This window comes from Manacus vitellinus, unplaced genomic scaffold (genome assembly GCF_001715985.3).
Source record: "Manacus vitellinus isolate BGI_N305 unplaced genomic scaffold, ASM171598v3 scaffold_2_pilon, whole genome shotgun sequence".
Classification (NCBI taxonomy): Eukaryota; Metazoa; Chordata; class Aves; order Passeriformes; family Pipridae; genus Manacus; species Manacus vitellinus.
Window position 1 is genome coordinate 18,750,904 of NW_021940208.1, and position 23,361 is coordinate 18,774,264.

Below are 23,361 nucleotides of genomic sequence, written 5' to 3' on the forward strand. Positions count from 1 at the left end.
TAGATCAAACTTTTGTCTATAATTTAATTTAATTTGTCTATAATTCTAAAACAGTAAATATATATGTTTCTAATATACCCGTTTTTTGTTTGTTTTTTTTTCAAAACAGCAATGTCCTGACATAGATATATATATATAGTAAGGGTTCTCATTTTCCTCTTGCTTTTGAGAGCTGAGGATCACAGTTTGCCCTCAACTGCTCCAATATATCAATAAGGGTTGAGCAGCAAATATTTCCCATTTTAGAAGAATAAGGAAGGGCTTTGTTCTGTCATTTATGGTTATGAAAGGAAGAGGCAATCTCACTGCCTAGTTTTGTGAGCCAAACTGGCACTGCAGAGAAGTTATAACAGGAGCCAAATGAAAGGACCCTCTGGTGCACTGATTGCAGGACAAGCACCAAGTCTACCTACTTCTAATCTGAGCAATACAGAGCATAACCAGTTAACAGGCCAAGGCCACCAAACAGCTGGGTTTATTCACTAATTTACTTTCACTGTACCACTGCTGAGAAAAACATGCTGTTCATTTTTCAGTCCAAAGTATGCATCTCCACTTTGTGCTGGAAACATGTCAAAGTGACCCCACTCTGCTTTCTAGTAAATGCATGGGATCATTGGATAAGGATGTTTTATTCTCCCCATTTACTTAAGGTCACGTTCTCATCTTGGGTAAACTGCTACAGCTGGAGTAATGACAGCATGAGACATGAGTACTGTCTAGGTCTTGGGAGGCACTGCAGAACATCTAATCCAGCTGCTGCTCTCTCCTGAAAAGGATGGCTAGAGGGGGCTCACAATCACAGCCTCAGCTTCATCACGAACACACTAGCCAGGCATCCATGGCAAGTGAAAAGCTGAAAGAAATCACCTTCTCCATTCCCCTGTGAGCAAGAGAAAAATCCTGGAACAGGTTATGGTTCTGTGAGCCACATGCATTTCCCTGTTCAGAGTGTGATTAGCCCATAACTCTTGCCCAGGGACTGCAGCAGAGGTAAAATAAAAACAGGAGCATAAAACCTTTTATGACTAGGGAAACATAAAAATATGTAATCAGTGGGAACTACTGTACACAGGTTTGATTTTGTGATGAATCAAGTACCTAGTTTCTAACAAGAGCCAGATGGAGTTTCAGCTCTCCCCCATTTCCCAGAATCAGGCCCTTTGTTGGCAGTTGTTCATATACAGCTGCTATATAGCATAGTTCTGGTTTCTTACACTATGGAGACCTCTCCTCAAAGTCAATTAGCATTATGCCTGGGCAAATATTGCAGGATCAGGCTGCTCATTAAAGCCCTGGGACCACAACTGCCTCTATTTTAATTTTGTAATATATCAGTCAAGGATACACAATTATCTGTGGAGTACTTCTGAAATGGCCAAGGTCACATGAGGATTTTATCATATTACTGCAGTGCACCATCTTCCTTGCCAGCCCATTGCTGTTCTGCTACAGACTGTATTACCATGCATCAGCAAATACATGAGCATGCTGCTATATTTAGTGTTTTATATATACCACTAAAATAGAGGATGTGTCAGCTTTTAATCTGACTTCAAATTTTTGTCAGCAAAGTAAAGGTTCATTTTCCCTACCCGTGATGAAGTGTGCTCTGTGTTAGTCATCTTGAGCTATGTGGTGATAACTTTAAAATACATTAGACAGCTAGAATGCTCAATCTGAGTACAATGCTTTTCACTCAGAAATATACTAGAAGATAGTAAGGATCCAAAGCATCAGTCAGCCAGCTATTAATATGGATTGCCCCAGGTGACCTACAAACCCAGCAGCAATCTGATGGCAAGAGGAGCAGCTAAGCAAGTATGCTGGTTTAAAGGTAAACCAGCAGGGGAAATGAACCCATCTCAAAAGAGATTATAAGTCAGAATAACAATTTAATAAAAATAATACAATAAATACAATTACACAGACAAACAATTGGTTTTAACCCACAAAACCCAGATGTATAACCCAGCACCCTGGGGCATGAACAGAGTAGTGTTCGTTGGGCCCCCCTCCCACATGCTGAGCCCCATGTGGTCCCCCTGAGTCCAAAGTAAAAGGAGAGGGAAAAACCTGTTGGTGAGAGTGCTGGTTGCAGTCTGGTTGAGGGTGGTGATCGCAGTCCGGTTAGGAGTGCTGTTGCAGTCTGGTCAAGAGTGGTGGTTGCAGTCCGGTTGAGAGTGGTAGTCACAGTCCAGTCAAGAGTGGTGGTCTCAGTCTGGTTGAGAGTGGTGGTCGCTGTCCAGTCCAAGTTCCAGTCCTTCTCTGGATCCCACGAATGGTTAAAAAAGTCCCAAGACCTCAAGATTATATATCCTCAGGTTCAGGCAGGAATGCCCTGTACCTCCCTCAGGGCAGGGAGTTCCACAATGGGTATAAGGACAGGAGCATTCTCCTATCTTGCAGGCCTCTTAACACCCAGTTTATAGCCCGAGGGGTCAGGCATGCTCTGGGCAGTTGCTGTAAATGGTCTATGGATAACAGTTTCTGGGAAATGGTATGGAAGGGTATAGAATACACAGTTTTGGGTTACACCCACACAGTGATGAGCTGGTCCCAGCTGTTCTAACTAGGACAGCAAGGTGTTCTCTGGGGTGCCACAGCAGACAATTAGGATGTCCTGTGTTACAAGTGCAGAATAGAGATAGGTAGTGCAGATTGCATTTGGTGTTATGTACCTGGCAGTATGAGAAGAAAAGCATTGATGATGATGACTTGAACAGAGTGGTCTATTGCATGGCCATGGGGCTGGGGAAGTCCTATTAATGACATCATCTATTAATGGCAGCAGTAACATGATTTAATGGTTGAAACCACAGTTAACATCAGGATTGCCATATTCCTTCTCAAAGAAAGTAGGGTTCAGTGGATGAAGCAGCTGTTTTCACAGGTCTTGGTAAAGCCATAGAATATTTTTTACATATCCATAACACTTGCTTATTAATGCCATCACATACAAGCAGTACAAGTGCGAATTGCCTTCCTGTCTACAGCTTCTACAGAAAGTCAGCAAACAACTTGCTAACCTACAGGCCAAAGGTAAGCCTGTCTATGGGAAAACCAGCTTTTCCACTCCAAACTGCTCATCCTCTCTTGTTACTGTCCCTTGCACTTTGCTAACTACATCTTAAAGGGTGTGGGGGCACCACACTTGCAACCTGGGTATAAGTCGTAATAACTTTGCATTTATCTAGTAGTGTGCAATTATATAAATTTCCAAGTCATCATGGAACTCCAGTCTAACCCAGGACTGTCCATACCAGCCCCATGATGCTGTGGCAGGGCTGTTCTATGCCCAGCCATGTGACCCAACCTGCAGACTGACATCCCATCCCATCCTTGGTCCATCCCTGTCCCCAGACCTCATCCTGTAGCTGTGTCTGACCTCTGTTCCTGGAATGGTGTCTCCCCCAGTCCCCAGGGAGCCATGCTGCATCCTGTCACTATTAAAGAAAATAGAAAGCAGAATAAATTCATGCCTCAAGAGTCACATCATACCATTATTTAATTTTTTCCTAATGGTCAGAACATCATTAATTCCAGTGCACGCACTGATATAAGTAACAGTGTTATTACATCTGGAAATAACAGTACAAGGCCTGGCTAGAATGCAGTGACACTGCCGGCAATACTTCCAGTGAGGTTCCCCAGCGTGGCAGGGTGGTCCATACAGCTGTGGCTTTTCTTAGACACATTTCAGGTATCCTGCTTAACATATTGTGAGGCACCCACTGCAAATCCAGGTAGGGGAAGCCCCAAAGTATGCATTTATTTGAAGAAAAAAAAATAAATAAAATGCAAGCAAGAGAACAGCAGTCCAAAAGGTGGGATTTTTTTTCCCTCTCACAAACAAAAATGGTTTACATGGAGAACAATTGGAAGCTGAGGACAGCCCAGCCCTGTGGAAAGTGCTGCAGAAGCACCCAGCCCAGCTGCAGCAGCTCTGAGCTGCCCTGTGCATCCCCAGCTCCTTCTAGGATGGTGTTAGAAGTGTTGTTTGGTGGGGAGGGCAGGGTACTGTCCCACTCTGACCCACCAATACTCCAAGAAATAACTCTTTGGCCCTTGAGAGCTCTTGTTTGACAAAGCTTTTCCCAAGACAGAGGTCAGAAGAAGAAATGACAAAAGGGAATGAGAAAGAAGTGAGGATATAAGGGGAAAACGGTGCAGAAAATGAACTTGAGTAGAACAGTGTGTGGCTGATACAGGCAGATACGGTTTTCTTGTCATGCAAGAAATTCCAAAACAGAAAAAAATTTCTTATGCAGAAAACACAGAAAATATCTGAAATGTTTAACAATTGCAAATCTGGACAGAACCCTTCTCCCTCAGTTCAAGACATAGATTTGGACTTTCTTGTAATTTAAATCATGTTTTCTTGTTCTCTCTTTTTTTTTCTTAATATTTTAATGTAACAAATTTCAAAGCCAAAAGTTTCTAAGTCAAATAAAAATCTAAACATCTCACTTTGAAAACTTAAATCTTCTCATGTTGAGACATGTGTGCCTATTTTACATAAATGATCTGAAACAGAAATTAGTGGATGCTAACCTTTTCCTGTAAAATGGTTCTGTTTGAAGAAATGGGCATTTTCTGTCAGAAGCATTTTAATGATCAATTTATTACCAGCTCTATCATATGCTGGATTTCTATGATTAAAGTTCCACCTCAATGACCAAACTGTGTCAGAAAATGACCTGTCATTCTTCTTTCATGCCTGCAGTCATCAGATCTTTAACCATCATGGTCTACTGTTAAGATGGGTGCTAAAACTTTATCTCTTTTAGTGACAAAATTAATATTGTCATAAAAGTAAAGCATTTCAAAAATCAATCATACTATAAAATGGGAGCACTTCTAAAATAATTAGTTTTAACTAAAATATATGTGCCATTTATGTGTTTTCTTTATAAAGCGAGCCTTTGGTGGCACAGAGTGGTTTTGGTCCAAGCAATGAACGCAATTAAAGCAATTGCTCAATCAATCTCAGAACTTATGAAATTTGTTTAGCTTTGGAAAAGCACAGGCATGTGTTTCATTGGCAATTACCATCATGGAATAAATCCACATCCAACTCATAAAGCAGAAAAAGTTAAAGTGCACAGAGCTTGAATGAAAATACTTATATTTACACTATACTCAACAGCCTTCATATTTTGTTGACTTAATTTTAAGTACACAAGTTGGTATTGCCTATGGAGACCTGAGTTTTCTAGGCCAGGGTTTCTGGCATTTTGCTAAGCCACCATGTTTGCCAGCAGAGCCACTGAATCAGTGACATTGGCTGCAAAAGGCTGTGTTCATCAGATTCTAAGCAAGTTAAGGGTGGCCCTTGGAATGAACTGAGGATGCAGTTTAGATCAGAGACAGATGCACAAAGAAATCACTGAGTGAGTAAACTGGCTTAATCTAGTCCTTCAGGCCAAAATAAAGATGCGAAGTCATCTAGGGACAGAGGGATAATTACAACACTGAAGTGCAATTGCTTTCTTTTTAATTGACACACACTGCATACATATCGACTAACAAAACAGAAACAGCAGTCAGAAATGGGTGACTCCAGAGGTCAGTTGGTTTATGACTGAAATATTTCTAACTGGCAAAGGCTTTTGTGAGAATGAGGATTCTCTTAGACTTTGGGGACATTTCTTTTTGCAAAACTGTTAGGTTCTTATTAAATTCCAATAACTCACATTCTGTGAAGCAGTTTCTTTTCTCTATATTTCTTAATTGTGCTTCATTACAATTTAATAAGGACATTTACTCTCAATTAAGCAAATCATCCAAGCAGTTTCTTACGCCCGTTGCAATTAATTGGTTTTGTCAAATGCAGGTTTAATTGTGTGTTAAGTATCTTGCTGAATCAGGATCTCTGTGTGTGTATATCTGTCTATCCAAACCTTTCTTTAGCTCCTGGCATGTTAATGTACATGCAGTTCAGGGTATCTGAGTCTTTAGCTCCACTTACTGCTCTGATCTTGGTGCCGCCCTGAAACTAAATAATTTCTCCATAACGGTAAAAATCACTAATGCTTTTAATGTTGACAAGTGCATTAATCAGTTACTGAGCTCCTGCTAAAGCGGAAATCGGGCATTGACTCTGCCACTGGGGACAATGCCCAGGGGGTTGTTACATTTTTTGAAAAATCTTCCTCTGTAATGACCCTGTTCACCAGATTTAGTTGCTGTGTGATCACTGAACCAGAAAAAGCTCTGAAGTGCACCTCACCTCGACTCACCTCACACTCCCCAGTGCCATGGTAAGACCTTTAGTCCCATTCTGACACCAGTAACAAATGCTTGAGCTTATCCCTGTTATTTCAGAACACACCTTGCAAGGTGTTAGTCAAAAGGTGATGATCAGCTTTCCTAAGAACCACCTAAATCCTACACCACTAGGCCATGAACAGCAGTATAGAAGTGATCATTGCAACTGCACTAAATACCTATATGATAGCAGAGACTCCTGTGGATACTCCATCAATACATGCATGGTTATACGAGACACCAAGAACATTTCAAGAAGTAATGTAGGCTTACCTGCTTCTTCCTTGCCTGGCTTCTGAAACAGCATCTGCAAGAAAGTGATTTTTCTTTAATAATTGTACATTTTTTCCTTCAAATAAGTCCCACATTTCAGGATGGCAATATATGTAATTATTAATCCTCACCACCTTACACAAGGTATAAAATCCAGAGCTCATCAATAAAAATCATGTGGAATAGCTAGTTGTGGTGGGTCTGGCTGAGGCGGAATTTATTTCCCCATAGCAGCTCTACACTGGTAGCTGGAGGAGTGTTGATAACACACCCGTTTTGGCCACTACTGAGCACAGCACGGTAACGTTCAATCGAGAGCGAGATCCTGGGAGGTGACACAAGAAGGCAGCTGACCCACACTGACCAAGGGGATATTCCACACCATATGAGGTCAACCCAGATATAAAAGCTGAGGCAAGGAGCAGGAGGGAGGCACTCATTGTCTCTGATGGCTGCCTGCTGACAACTGTTACACGTGCTGGAGCCCTGCTTCTCAGAGAAGTGGCTGACCATCACTGCTGATGGGAAGTAGAGATTAACTGCTGGCTTCTGCTTTGTGCGCGCGCACACTGCTTTTGCTTTCTTTTTTTGCATAAATATGAACTGCCCTATCGCAACCCACGATTTGTGTTGTTTTCTTTTCCCACCTTACTCCCTCCCCTGTCCAGCTGGGAAGGGGAGGGACAGAGTGGCTGGGTGGGCACCTGGTGTTCGGTGAAGCTGAACCCACCACACCAGTTTTGCTGGCTAAGGACAGCCTTGCACCCATTCTCAAAACAGGTTTGCCTGTCTTGCAGTGAGTGAGCCTAGAAGCAGCCTCTGGCACAAGAAGAGTATTTGCTGCAAGGATACATGAGGTCCAGCACACTGGAACATGTCTGAAACTGTGCTGGTGGGGCTCAGGGAGCAGACAGGCTGCTGGCAAGATGTGTGGGCAGCTCCACTGATGGGTGGGAAACACATCACTGTGGCTAGAACAGCTCAGAGTGATAGAGTCATGTTTCCTGTTCATCTGTGACCAGGAGAGGGTTCCTCTGCCTGAGGGTTGTGGTCAAACTGACCTGCTGTATTGGTTTTTTTAATATTTTTCACCTCCCTTCTTTGGGTCTGCCATGCTAAATAAAAGCAGTACCAATAACACCACACTTGGATGCACCTCTTGGTCCATTACTTTTCTCTTTAATAGCTTTCAGTGGCCAAATGAGGAGGTTCTTGATAGTGATTAAATGCATATCACCCATTTTCCTTTCATAGATCCATCAACTCTCTCAGCAGTGCAGCCTGTAAATGAAACTAGCATAATGGGTGAAACTGCACCTATTTATTTTTTTTAATGAAACAGAAGGTTGAACTGATTCCTCCCGATATGAGTGAACTCACAGGTATGAAATGCCCAGTCTGCAGCCAGCTGAAGAAACAGCATTCCTGTGCCTTGCAGTGACACACTCCCTGTTCTTGTTATCTGCTTGTCCCCATATGGACAACCATCTGCACCTTTCTATCAGATGCACAGCTCTCTGTTATCTCTTCAGTCAATATTGCTTCTGCAGCCTTGATAGGAATCTGTCTATGAAAACATGTTTTTTATTTACCTTTTATTTAATGAAGAACTTTACTGAGATATTGGAAAATTCCTCTAAGCACTGAACTGAATTGATTAAGCATCTCTCTTAATAATTCGAAAAGCACAGCTATACTACAGGTTTTTTCTGCGAGGCAATTTCATTCAAAAATAGCCTCTTGCTCCATTTAAAGGTCTGCCTGAGCAGCAGCTAAAGTTAAGCTATCTTTAGCCAGCAGAGACCAAGTGAAGTGGTCACTTCTAGATGGGAAAATAATGAGTGGCTGAGTCCAAATCAGGTTTCATTAGTGGCAAAGCATCTCATTTCCATAGAGAAGTGGAAAATTCAGTCACAGGCTGTATCAATTGGCAAGGGACAGACAGGTCCCACATCAGTGTGCCAGGTTTTTGGGATGCCTTTCTGAGTGTGGCACATCATATTGTCCCTCCACTCTTCAGAGAGTTGTGGTGTTCTTAATCACCCTGCTGGGGACAGGCGTCTGATTTTTAGCATCCCAACTCTGGCACAAGCCTGGTGGAGGCGGATGCCTGAACTGCTGTAATGAATCTTGGGATAAGTGCTTCTTGAAGAATGCATAAATGATACATGAATCAAAAATAAATATGTCAGTCCTTCATGGATAGCTGGTTCCTGTGTTGTAGTGCTGCCAGAAGGACACCAGCTATTAAAATCGTACACAGGCTATGTTAACTTCCAAGATCTTTTTAGGATGTCATACAAAAAGGATGCAAATTATTGCTGGAACAATCCCAAGTGGCAACAGAAAGCTGCCAACTAAAAGTGATTTATGGAAATGATAATGCCCTGTAAAGCTGATTGTGTAACAAAATACATTTATTGGAGGACTAGTAACCCATCTGAACAGCATGGCACCATCTAATCAAATATATAGAAACCATGGACCAAGAGAGTACAATGCTAGCCAAAAGACTGCTGCAGCACCTGCTGCTATGAATAATAAAGAAAGCATTTGCTTACAACTCCAGCTGTAACAATTTTGCAAGTGGAAGTGCCAAACAGAAGCCAAAGATAAATACACTCTGCTGATATAACCATGTTTTATTTGCTGAAGTATGTAAACCAGCACACAGAAACCAGAAATGTATTAGATGCTGTGTCCATGCCTCCCCACTTAGCAGTCCTGTGTTTCAGCAGGGCCATCCTACGTTCATCTATGTGAGCAAAGGTCTCCAAAAGCTTGCCTGTGCAGTACTACGCTCTGCTTTATGATCAGAGCAGGAGGAGCCAGTCCTATGAATGAGGCAAGTTCACCCTCAGCGTTGCTTAAGGGAGAACTTGCAACTAAGTGAAGCTCAAAGGGCTCCCCTACACTGCTAAATAAAAGATGAGGCCCAATTGGCATGGTCAAAGCACTGTACCCAGGTTTGCTCACTTGGCTCAGCAGCTCTGGCTTGTTTACAAACTGCTCTGCTTGGAGTAAGCCAGCTGTCAAAAAGCATGACCTCGGCAATGGGGATACCCTGTGCCACTTGGCCTTTGGTAAGGGACTGGTTCCCGAGCCACATTTTTATTGTCCTATAAAAAAAGCATTCCAATACACAGTGTTAAATTTATGGGTCCTGTAGAGATGAACAAGATGCCCAGAGAATTTGTTAGAAATAACTATCTGAATCTAAATCCCATCAAGCCAAATGAAAATAATGTCTCTGTTCAGCAGATATCCAAAACCAGGAACACCTTTAAGAGTGTGAGCAATCCCATTAAAGCCACCTTCACTTACAGAGCCATGCATGTGAAAAAGTGTATTTGGGCAAAGAGCAACGGGGGGGAAGAAAAGCTGTGGGTCTGTTTGTGGGGAAGAAAGTGAATATGTTGCATTTATAAAGAACATGAAATGGCCTCACGTTCTACCAGAGGAAGTCTTGATTGGACATTAAGAAGAAAGGGTTGTCAAGCACTGGAACAGACTGCCCAGGGAAGAGGTGAAGTCACTGTCTCTGGAGGTATTGAAAAGATATACAGATGCAGATGTGGCACGCACAGACATGGTTTAGAGGTGGACTTCACAGTGTTAGATTAATGGTTGGATTTGATGATCTTTGAGGTCTTTTCCAACCTAGATGATTCTATGATTCTGTGATTTTCCTGAAAGGCATTCTGTGTGGAAAGAAATTACTCAAATGAACTCCTTGGATTAAGTGGAAGTGAAAGTAGAAGCAAAACACCAGCATTACAAACTCAACAAGCAAAATAAACATACTCATCAAAAAACTGTTTCTCTGATGTATACATAATCTTTCATGGTTATAAGTGATCAAGGCATGGAACTCACCAAACAACTGGATTAAATGATTTAATAACATCCCAGAAAGCTTATTGTCACATAAAAGCTTTTTTTGTGACACAGAAGATGATTATGAAATGGTTGACTTGAACAACTTCAAAACCATTTTAATTTGCAACAGCACAGGGATTCTGGAATGGCAGCCAATCCCATAATATCATACACCATTTCAAAGAAAATAAAAAAAATAATTTTGCATGCAAGTCTTTTACTTCCCTCTTCCTCATCAACCCCTATTAGTTATTAGTTCTTTTATGCTCTAACTTCAAATATGCCCATATCTTCCACCGATATGTCAGAGTACCTGTCAAACTAACCATTCACTCTCAGGAAATCACACCTTCCAAATAAAATAAAAAAGGTGATTAGTGTACATGTCCAGCATGCAAATAACTCTTCTAGATATTTAATAAAAAAAGCCAGAGAATTTATTCAACATAGATATGGTATAAAAAATATCACTGCTATCAAATAAACCCTGGCATTTGGACAGGACGACTTTACATCTGCTGTTAATAAAAAAGGCTTTGGATTCTGTAAGCTTATGTTCTGCGGTGAACAAGCACTAGTACCACTCTGAAACACAACACTACTTTCAGAGGAAAAAGGATAAATCTGTATGACTTCTTACTGGTTCACTGATACTGAAGGAAAGCACTCTGAGCTGGGAAAGGTCTTGCAAAGTACAAAGATTGAAAATCCTGCTGGTTCTTCATTCTAGCAATTTAATAAACTGCTAGGATTTTAATTAGAGTGACATATAGACAGTTCTAAAGGAGGAAACCAGCAATCCACATGCAAAAATCCATCATCTGCTTAGCAGGTTTATTAGATCCTTTCAGAAAGATGTTGACAGAAGGAGAGAAAATCCTAGTTACCACTTCAAAATAAAATTCTACAGCCCAAAAAGGGAAGTAATATTATGACACTCAGCAATGTCAGCCTTAACTTGAAGTTGCCTGGCTCCAGCAATGAGATCTTCAGTCTGGATGACACCTCCAACTTCCCATTATTCAGGTAAGAATAATGGGAATATTGAAGTAATTCCATAGGAAACACTGCTGAGACCGCTGTGTCAGAAATTAGATTCCTCTCAGAGACTTGGCAGTGATCTTTGGTACAGGCTTGAAACTGCTGCTGGATTTTGATACTTATGATGTATCTTCAAAGGTTGACAACAGGGCTCATGATTTTCCTTTAAAATACAATCACTGCAGAGGTGTTTATTAGAGACCATGTTTAATATACAACCTGAGTGTTATTAAAGAAGTCACTGGCAGCATGGAAGACAGATCTTGGTTGTATGAGGTTGTCTCATACCTGCTGCATCACAACATATTGGTCTCCTCACTATGTTAGAAAGTAGGAGGAAGGGGTAATTCTCAATTTCTTCTATTGAACTTGAGCTACTATGCTGCAAACAATTCATGATTGATGGGGTCAAAGAAAGAAGAGTAAGCAGTTCCCCAGTCTGCAGTCAAGCAAGTCCACTTGCTCATTAACAAGAAGTGTGACCGGCAGATTGAGGGAGGTGATTCTGTCCCTCTACTCCACTCTCATGAGACCACACTGGGAATGGTGCATCCAGCTCTGGGGTCCCCAGCACAGAAAAGACGTGGACCTGTTGGAACAAGCCCAGAGGAGGGCCACAAAGATGATTAAAGGGCTGAAACAACACTTCAACGAAGACAGGCTGAGAGAGTTGGAGAAGAGAAGGCTCTGGGGAGACCTCACTGCAGTCTTTCAGTACCTACCGCGAGGTTTCAAGCATCAAGAAGGATTCAGAGGATAGAGACATTTCTTTCGAAAACCCTAGACTTAATATTCTGAGTTGTATTCTAAAAAGGTGAGATACTGTAAATATTGCCTGCAGATATAACAGCATATTTAATCATAGTGAACAGCTGTTACAGAACACTTAATGAACACTTGAAAATTATTTTCCCTAGTTTAGTCTTTTAGTTTGCTAAATTACTTCTTTTTCAAGTGCATTTTACTGTATTTTAAATGGTTTGAGGGGTGGTGCAGTTCTCAGGGGCCACAAAAACCGTGTCCTAGATGGAGAGCATGTCTGCGAGCATGGAGCAGTTGGGCAGTGGGATCATCATGTCCTCCATCGTCTTGGTTCACAGATCCCTAGAACATGTTGAGCTCCTCCTTCACCAGGTCATTCTAGGGCTCTGTCACCTTTAGCATCTTCAACAGCTTCTCCTGGTTGCACCAGATGAGTTCTCCTGGCCCAAGAGGCAGTCCAGGAGTTTGCCAATGGGGTAGGACAGAGGTAACATCAGCAGCATGAAGAACTTCGTCACCATGATGGTTTTTGCATCCATAGCCAGGCCATGCTGGGAGCACAACGCATGGGAAGTGATCTCCCCAAGAAGAAGAATCCCAGTGGTTGAAGCCACCATGGCGCCAATGATGGACCCAATGAGGTGGAGGAGGAGGATGGTGAGGGTGATGTTGATCAGCATGTTCCCCAACAGGAGTGAGCAGAGAAGATAATTCCCTTTCGCCCAGATGCAAGCGATCCTACGGGAGTTACTGCTCTCCTTCCTCGTCCCGCAGTCGTAAATGTTGCGCAGCTCCATGGGACGGAACGTCACGAGCCCCACCTTGAGCCTGTGGAACATCCCCGACAGCATTAACAGCCCGCAGAGCAGCAGCCGGGCCTCGCTGTCCCCTGTCAGCCAGGGGGCCCACGGGTGGCCCTGCCGTGGCCTCAGGCGGTGTTGTGCTCTCCTCCAGCCGCAACCCCTGCACGGTGTTGGCCGCAGACACAGTGCCGCCGGGCAGCGCCAGCAGCAGCAGGAGCAGCGGCAGGAAGCGCCCTGAGGGCAGTGCGGCCCCCACTGGGGAGCCGAAGGTGCCACCGGGGCTCTTGCCACCGCTGCTGCCCGCCATGGAAATAAAATTAACATACAACTACCTACAATTAACCTACAACTAATAAAATTAACCTCTACAACTACCTGAGAGTGTAGCCAGGTGGGGGTCGGTCTCTTCTCCCAGGCAACCAGCAATAGGACAAGAGGACAGTGTCTTCAGCTGCACCACAGGAGGTTTAAGTTGGACATTAGGAAGAAGTTCTTCACAGAAAGGGTGATTGGACATTGCAAAGGACTGCCCAGGGTGGTGGAGTCACCGTCCCTGGAGGTATTTAGGAAGAGACTGGATGTAGCACTTAGTGCCATAGTCTAGCAGACAGAGTGGTGTTAGGTCACAGGTTGGACTCGATGATCTCAGGTCTTTTCCAACCTAGTTGATTCTGTGATTATCTGTATTTTTTTTAATTTAATTTTACACCAAGATCAGTGCTGGTTCAAAAAGCACTGATATAAAAAAAAGATTTATTCAATTGCTTTCTTTTGTTTGCTACAAATCTGTATCTATTTTGGCTATGTAGTGTTGATAAAGTCCAAAAAGTAATGTGACATTTCTTGTGGCTGCAGTTTTGAAAGCTTTGATCAAGTAGAAAACTGCCTGGAAACTATTTTACAGTGAAAGCTTTTCAATGACATATTGAAGAAAATGGTTTACAATAAGTGGAGCAGGGCAATAATAAAGTATATAACAATGAAAGCCATTTTAACAATGTTCAAAGTGAAATTAGAAGAAAACAAGCTAAAAGACTAATGGTAAAGGAACATGCATTTCAGTAACTGTAATTTATTATACTTAACTAAAAGAATTTATTAGATTACCAGACTAGGGAGATTTTTACTTCCAGCAGCTGCTAATATGATTTCAAAATGTCAAGCTATTACAGCCCTGGGGGTTATAAACCAAATTTTTATTGAGGAGGATTTGGTTCCAACACATGAGGAGCAGCCAATTGTGGTGAGCATTAGGGTGTGCCTCTACAGTATTTTTTACAATATTAACCCAATGCAGTTGCTCATTTTGCCATCAGATTGGAAGATGCCATTGATCCCTGTGGTTTAGCTGGCCATGACTATTCATCTTGCACCAGCCCTGGCACTCATCTTGACAAATGGGAAACAAAAGCAGCAGAACGTTAATGTTATCCCAAAACAGTTTCTATTGTTTAATTTGTTGCTTTCATCACAAGAGCTCCATTACAGCTCCATTTCCTCTGACATGTTGCTCTGATGCAAGCACTTTGTTTGATACTCTGTAATCTTGGTTTTTTGATGTCATCCATTCTACATTACCTTTGCTTTTCCTATAATTTCCCCTCTGGGATAACATGACCGCTTTTGCTGTTCTGTGGTTTTGAAGAGTGAACTATCTGGCCTCCTAAATTTGGCCCCAGTACAACTAGCTGAAATCTGAACATGAAAATTTTCCTATTATTTAATGAATAGCAAAAAGCCTCTGTGTTGACAAGAGCCCCTTTGTTGCTGACTATGGCATACCACATATGCAGGTATGCTCAGATACCACCATTCACGTTATGGTAAAAAAATGTTGCAGTAGTTTGCAACTGATGCACAAATCCCACAGAAGGACGAGACCAATAATACTGGAATCAGGAGAAGTGATAAGCTGGAGCTTGCAATTATTAAGAAGATGCCTACATCCTATGAAATATCCTAACCTCCATCTGCTCCCTTATCTCTATAACAGCCATAACCATACTAATATTTATTATCTGAGAACCCTTTGCATCCAAATGAAAAGTAATACCGCCAGAACTAACTAGCACTAACATTTAGAGATGTAAATATTTGTTCACGAAGCCTAGTCATGATGATTTAAAACACCAGAATGTTACTATGCTGTAACATATCCATGGTAATTCTCTTAAATTCTCAGGGATTCTATATTGTGTTTGTGGAAGTCCATGTCCTAATCAAAGCAGCTGTGAGAACAACTTATCTGTTGTCATTATTTTCCCCTTGTGGCCTGCTGGATATACCTGAGAGACAGAATACAGACGTCCCACTCCAGAAATAGATGCCCCTTGTCCCTTCAAGGTGACCAGTGCAGCCAAACAGCTCTGGTTCCATCCAGGATATAAAGTGGTGATGTACCCCCCTTGTCTTTCACTTACATAAACTCTCCATAGTGCTTCCCACTTTTGTGCTTTTAAATACGCCTTAATAGCAGTCAATAGAACCTGACAGTTTGGTATTATGTTCTTGCATAGCTAGGAGTAAAGCAAGTAAAGGCAACCTTGAGTGTTTAGCCAAGAAAATAGTTTGAGGAACATGTATCCACGTTTGGTCTGCATGGTGTCCTGAATGTTAAGTTCATCCCGTCCAATTCCCAACACCCACCCTCTGGGATCACTTCCTTACAGGATACAGTTCTGCCACATCTCAGCAAATTTGGTTCTGATAAAATCAAAAAATGACCTGTTCATGATGCTTTCACCTTCAGCAAGTCCCAGGAGTACTTAGTCATTCTGAACTCTGGACTCTGCAGCAGGACTAACATCAACATGCTCAGAACTGTGCAAATATCAATTAGTGCTCAGCCCTGTGCTAAGATAACCAGCCATGCTTCTGTATAAACAAAGACATGAATAAAAACTGGAGATAACGCAGTTGTCACAACATATGTGTGGGAGTCAGGTGGAAATGTGATGGGGCAGAGGTGGGAGGAAGAAAGACAAAAAAGAAGAGCAATGCCAAATGGAGATGGACAAAAGTGAAGCTGAGAGAAGCCCCTATGTTTTACAATCCTGGAACAATACAATGAGTCACACATTGCTATCATTTTTACCTTCTTGAGTAGGAAGAGGTGCTGTATCTATTTTAAAGACAGATTGAAGTGGGAAAGGTACAAGAGGTCACACAATAACAAAGAGAGGCATGAGAGCTAGGGACTCTGCTATCCTGCCCTGGGAAATGAGTGACTGCTAAAGCAAACAGCAGTTAGCAGTAACCCATTGCAGAACATGAAAACCAAGTCTTGTGAGCTCTGGCTAGAGCTGTGGTGTTATTTTAGCTTGGTCCAGAGCAGTACTTAGCTGAGAATGAACTTCAGATTGCCTTTAGCAGCAGTTTGTTTGTTTTCACTATTGAGTGTCCACAGAAAAGTTTCATGATGGCTAGGCTCTAAGTGGATATCAGGTCACAGTCAATAAAACTAATCATTGTAATATAACCTCAAACAAAAACGCACTTTTCCCAGTAAACTAATGTATTAGCAATCAGTTAAAATCTTGGTCAATGTTTTACGATTTTTGAGGAAAACCAAAACAGGTTTTTTTTGTGGTCATTTTGCAGTAAAAGGTGAAGCAGGGATAAGTGAAGAATAAATTATTTCATTTAAAAGAGTTACTGAAAACTACAGTAATTGTGCACAGAAGAAGTATTCTTCCTTGAGAACACCTGTGGGAAATGTTAGGTAGCATCTCTGCCTCTTCCAGCGTCCCAGCTAAGGCTGATGCTCTTAAGAGAAGTAGACATGCTGATTAGTTTGTATCTTGTAATTACTTTATAGATTTTAGTCTGTGTAGGACATTTCAGCAAGGGAAACTTGCTGTAAATCCTTTTCAATCTGTGATAATTTTTTTTTCACTGCCTGTGTGCTTTTGTCTCTGTTTATCAGTGCTTTTATGCCAGATTTAAAGAAAAACCTTTTCCCATGCAATTGACATGCTTTCCCTTTGGGAGGTTTCATAGTTCTCCCTTTCTAAGCATGAAGGTAATGCCTTTCAGTATCACCAGCACCAGATCAGATGATGCCATCTACCTCACTACCTCCACAGCGAACTCACACAAGACATGTCAGACTCCATTGCAAATTCTCGTGTAGCCCAAACCAAAGTAGTAGGAAACCAAATATTTGTGATGTGTATTGACTTCCATTTATTTTCAAAATGAACTCTTCAACCCATATAAAGAAAGGGGAATGCATTTATGTGACAGTTGCAAAGTTAATATTTTCATAGAAAAGCAGACATTTAGACATTTCCCTTTGCAGTGGGGTTCATTGTCGCCAAGTGCCCAGGTGCAATTCAGATAACTGCCATGTAAACACCTAAATAACTTCAAAGCTCTGTGTTCCCAGCTGCTTGCCTTACCTGCCAAGATTACGCACATGGTGAGAAAAGCTGGGTGAACCTATGCTGTGTTAGGAGTTGAGAACTCCTTATGCACGTGTAACTAAGCACATTAGCTGTAGTGCAGCAGACATATATGGTTTGAAATTATTTAGACAAGGCATGCTCAATGTTAATCATATGCTTAAATCCATTTATTTTTGTACACTAACTGGGTGTTGGGCTGTGTTTGACTCAACTCACTCTGGAGAGACTGGAGCTGAAAGCCTTCTCTATGACATACACTTATGCATCATAATCACCCCCTCTTCCCCTCCCCAAATAAATATACACACACATATATAGACACACACACATATAGATATGTGTGTATGTATGTATATGTATGTGTGTGCATGTGTGTGTGTGCCTCTGATTCACCCACCCTTCTAATTTTTTATCTTCAAAAATTGTTGAGGTTGTGAGAGAGCATAAATTTGTGTTCTCATATACTGAAAGTGCTACTGGCTTAATCTGTGACCTAAGCAGGTCAGTGCAGCACTGACAGAACAAAGGAATGGATCTTTTTCAGCTAGTCATGAGCATCTCCACTCCTACAGTGACTCTTGGATTACTGCTGTCCAGAGAAAACCCTTACTCAGTTTGGTCTATAACTTCTGCGTCTATATCACTACTAAAATACAAGGCTAACTGAAAGCCAGAAGAAATAAGAGATGTTAGGGTATCCACAACCATAACCACATCTTATAATTTATTGTCATTCAGACATCACAAAATGTCTGTAGAGAAGCACTGACCTTGACTTTTCTGCATGATATCATGTTTAAAATCATTGGCAAAAGTCATCATGAGATACTTAGTCACCTGCATGCATCCTCTGACAACAGAAGAGAGCAGAGATTTGTTAGGGACTGGCTCAAATTCTCTCCTCTCTCACTCATTCTCTCACACACACATTCCTGCATAGCCTGAAGCAGATTCAAACTCATTTCAATACATGTAGTACTGTCTCAAGCTATTTTAAAGCAAAAAAAGATACACTTCCTGAAATAGAATAAAATAACTACACTCCCACAGAGGAGTTGTAAAATTGGCATGTATTACTTCTCAGCTGTCATGGAAAGCCAAAGCAAATATATTCACAGAATTATCTCCATACCTTGTGCTCCTATATGAAGAACTGTTTTTATGCTTCTCCGCAATGCAGACAAACAATTCATTTCTCTTCCTTTTTCCTTCTTCTTTTTTTTTTTTTTTTTTGGTAGCTAAGCACCATGACCTTCCTAAAAATATTCAACAATCCTTTTGTGGACAGCTCCACAATATCTTCACAGTATTACTGTTCTCCACAGCTCAGTAGGATTTCTGAACTGAATAAACTGACCTTAAAATTATGCGATTATAAAATGTTGTATTAGGCAAGTTTCAGACAATCAAAATAAAAAGAAATATTTCATAGCATTGCTTAACATTTATGACAATATTTGTTGCGTAATTTTTATACCACTCACATGCATATCATGGACTACAACTAAATGCTTTTGGAATTAATGGAAATTTTTCTATCACCTTTAATATCTTGTTGTCCTTAATCACTGTGAGACTAGTATCATCCTTCTCTGTTTTCTGTTCCATAATTCAAGTTAATGGCCACTGCTTAAAATTTGGTTTTATAGTTAGACTTAAAGCACTATTCATCTTTTGAAAAGCACTGATTTACAAAAAACAACATTGCTTCAGCTGATCTGAAATCAAGGTGGGTCTGATTTATATGAACTACAAGTCATGTCCAACAAGAATAAACTTTAAAGTGAAAATTATTGTGTCAAATCTGAAAATGGAAAAACCACACAGTAAAGGATGTACCTACTGATCCACATCTATCTTCTGTACAGTTTTACTCACACAATCATAGCAACTAAAAATAATGCTAACTCACAATACAACATCTGAGCTCAGAAAGCAGTTATTGCTATTCTGTTTTAAAAAAGTATTTCCTACTTGGTGTATTCTAATATTCCAGGAAAAAATTACAACAGAAACATTTGAAAAGGGCTTCTCAGTGGGCAAAACCTACTAATTTATGTAAGAAAGGAATCTCAGTTTCTTATGTCCTCTAGCTGGGCTTCTGGACTACTGTCAAAATGCACATCTGTCAACAACCTTGGTGAGACCAGCTGCTGGAAAACTGAGATGTCTGAGATGCTGAGATGTCTTTCTACCTTTACAGCTTAAATTCTGTTTCAGCATTGAGAGGTACATTTGAGTAGTAATTGTTTTATTATATTACTGAGAGGAGTGATGGTGGTTCTCCCAGTGTTTCATGGCGGTAGGATGATCTGGTTCCCCATTCCTTGGGACCTCCAATAGCTGTCAGCAGCATCTGAACACATGGATGGGGCAAAAGCTGCAGGACTTTCCTCCAGAAGCCACATCTGAATCATTAGGTTGGGGGGGAGCAGATTGGATGCAATCGGGATAGTCACAGTTCTGGTGATCATTGTGTGAAACAGCCTTGTGTGCAAGACCTTAAATTGTTTGAGCATAAATATGCTTTTACAGTAGATGGTGGAAAACAGCTAGCATCAAATCATGTTTCCCTTTGCCATTTACACCAAGAAAGTGCAAGATGCTACCTAAGCAGAAGACTTAGGTAGCTCTCCAAAGAAAAAAACAATAAACAGAATAAAAGCATATATATATTAAAAAAAACTCTCAAATAATAGAAAGAACAAAAATGTAAGAGACTCGATTTGCTATGTTATGGAACTTAAATGTCTTTCCAAGAAAAGGCCCAGAGGATGGTACTGCTAGCAAGAGTGACAGACAACAGTAGCATTAGCAGTAGAGCAGTTTTTAATGGACTAGATTCTCAGCTGTGGTACATCCTAGACAGATTTCCAACATGACCCAGAAGCTGGAGCAATGATTTTGTACTTCATGGGGTAATGACATAAGAAGAAATGAGAGATGCTACATTACAGGCATTCTGCTTCCTATGCTAGAACTAACAGTGACATGTATCTGAGGACTTGTCCCTACTGCACTTGTAGTAAGACAGGACCTTTGCATAATTACAGCTCTGTAGCCAAAGAAGCATGTAAATTGTGAGAGGAAGAGGAGGGGCAGGCACTGATCTCTTCTCTGTGTTGACCAGTGACAGAACCCGAGGGAATAGCCTGAAGTTGTTTCAGGGGATGTTTAGGTTGGATATTAGAAAAAGGTTCTTTACCTAGAGAGTGACTGGGCACTGGAACAGGCTCCCCAGGGAAGTGGTCACAGTACCAAGCCTGACAAGAGTTCAAAAGAAACATTTGGACAATTCTCTCAGGCACATGGTGTGACTCTTTGGGATAGTCCTGTGCAGGGCCAGGAGTTGGACTCAATGATCCTTGTGGGCCCCTTCCAACTTGGCATATTCTGTGATTCTGTGAAATTCATGCAACAGAGTTTTCAAAGGTCACTGACCTCTTGACAGCTGACAGAAAAAACAATTGAGGGCTTTCTCCCAGGATTAGCTGTACCTTAGGACTAGTGGCTAGGTCTTGACTTAATCTAGGACCTACCATACTCAGAAGAGCTTGAAGGATACCGCCAGATACACAGACCCTTACTATGAGCTGCTAGAATTATAGAATATTTGGAATTTTGTTCTGCATATTATGTAACTTGTTTTCATCCCTTACAACAATAGCTGTGGCTTCATGGCTGCTTGCCATTTCAGGACCCTCCAGTATTTTCGGCTGTCTTTAAAACCCACTTATTGCTAGAAATACCTATCAGTGTTTTACTGCTGATGAAAAGAAAAAAAAATCAATCAAGACATTCATTTAAAAAGTGAAATGTTTATGCTAAGCCAAATAAAACAGTAAAAATCAGACACAAGGATGTACTTGGGGACCGCGTATTTTAGCTCACCAAGTATAACAGCCATGCACAGTGGCAAGCCTCCTTATCATGTACATGATTAAAGAATGAGAATATGTAACTCTGGGCAGATGATTTAAGAAGGGAGGAGAGGCCTTACATATTAATCAACTGTGAAATAAAGAATTATCATTATTTCACTGACTTTTTTATATTTCAGAATCTTAGTACCCCCTTAGCCTGAATTCTTAGCAATGCAAGCCCAACCAGGCAGCAAACACCGGGTGCATGTATCACCACAATGCACTTCCTGGAGTTCTTCCAGTTTTCATCTAGACATTCTTAAGGCTCTTTAAAGATAACAGTCTGATTTCTTGCTGTGTTTTTTCTAGTACATATTACAATATTTACCTTCAATCTATGTCAAATTTAATATAATTCATATCTAATCTTAGGCAAGTCTAGGCTCATTTTTATTAAATGCATTCTAGCAAGAATCTTTTTATTTTGGTAAATGATCAGACAATGACATTTCTAGGGTGACTTTTAAATAGTTCTGAAGGAAGGAAATAGAAACTCAAATTACATTCTGCATAAGGGTTATCCACATTTGGTACCAGAACGTACCCACCTCTCTTATCTACAAAAGTTTTAGCGTTTTTGATCCTGTGTTGTGAATTTTCAGTACACTACCTGTCAGCTTTTTGATGGTCACAGTGGTTTTGAGTACATATTGAGAGTTTTGTCCATATGAGATTAAAGTACCAATTCAAGACAACGACATAAGAATGCAGCAATTTACCATTTCTGTAGTGGTGTATTATTTTATTACTTACATTACAAAGCACCTCACATTCAGGATGCAACCAGAAATAAGGTCACTTTTTTTAGGGGAACACATAATATGTGTTTTATCACTTTTCATAGTGATAGGAGCAGGGGCAATGGTGGGTTAGATGTTAGGAGGAAATTCTTTACTCAGAGGGTAGCGAGGCACTGGCATAGGTTGCCCAGAAAAGCTGTGATGCCTCCCCATTCCTGGAAGTGTTCAAGGCCAGGCTCGATGGGGTACTGGGCAACCTAATCTAGTAGGTGGCATCCCTGCCCATGGCAGAGGGATTGGAACTAGATGACCTTTAAGGTCCTTTCCAATATAAACCATTCTATGATCAGGATTCTCAGGTGCCTACTAGAGATGTTTACAATTTCTGAACTGATGCCAGTGGAAAATGGATACAAAAACAGATGTGGCCTTTTAGTTCTTCCCCTAACAATGTAATTAAAAACTGAAACATGCAATTTTGCATACACAAGGAAATATATATTTGCAGGTGATTTCAACATGGCACTGATTTTTCAACATACTCAGCAATGACTCTAGATCATGAAGCACAAAATAATGAAAAAAATTTAAGAAAAAAAAAATTAATGAATTCCTGGCAAGTTTTACATTCCCCTTTAAAAAAAATTACACGCACCCTCCCTTCCTCCCTTCCCTCCAGCAAATTCCACTCATGTTTAAGATCAGATTATTTTTCTCTCAATTCCTCTTTAGCTGCCAGAGAATGACTCATTGTCAGATTGATCTAATTACAATTACAGATCTTGTTCTGGTGTTACAAGGTAAAACTAGGAAACATAAAGGAAAAGGTCAATACAGAAAGACTCTACAAGTCAGGAGATGTTAAACAGTGCCACTAGTGATTTCTGTTGATTTTTCTGTAGCATTTTTTTACAATAATGCAACAGAAATCAGTTAACACTTCTCAGATACCTACCTGAAAGTTTGGTTTTGTTTCTGTGCCATACCTTGCAGATTTTAGAGTGAAACAAGAATGTAATAGTTTACTAAAAAGGGACAGATGTAGTTATTGTTAGTAAAATAATAAAGATGAGCTATCCATGCTACACATGCATATGTTATTTTTAAAGATTTATACATTTGGTACCAGAGATAATTTAACACCAACTGTTCTTGTAAGACATTAGTAAAGTGGGGAATTTTTTCAAAAATATCTTTGCAATGTTTAACTTTTTAATATTATTATTCTGAAGATATTATAATGTAAGCTTTATGGTAACTTACA

At 40.7% G+C, this 23,361-nt stretch overlaps 1 protein-coding gene across 2 annotated transcripts in view; it reads right to left on the reverse strand.

Moving 5' to 3' along the window:
• Positions 1–23,361, reverse strand: part of STARD13 (StAR related lipid transfer domain containing 13) — a 293,516-nt gene that overhangs the window by 161,441 nt on the left and 108,714 nt on the right. For both annotated transcript variants that reach the window (XM_018071073.3, XM_018071074.3), the window contains one exon: positions 6,544–6,577. In XM_018071073.3, the coding sequence (XP_017926562.2) occupies positions 6,544–6,577 (34 nt within the window). The remainder of the gene's footprint in view (positions 1–6,543; positions 6,578–23,361) is intronic.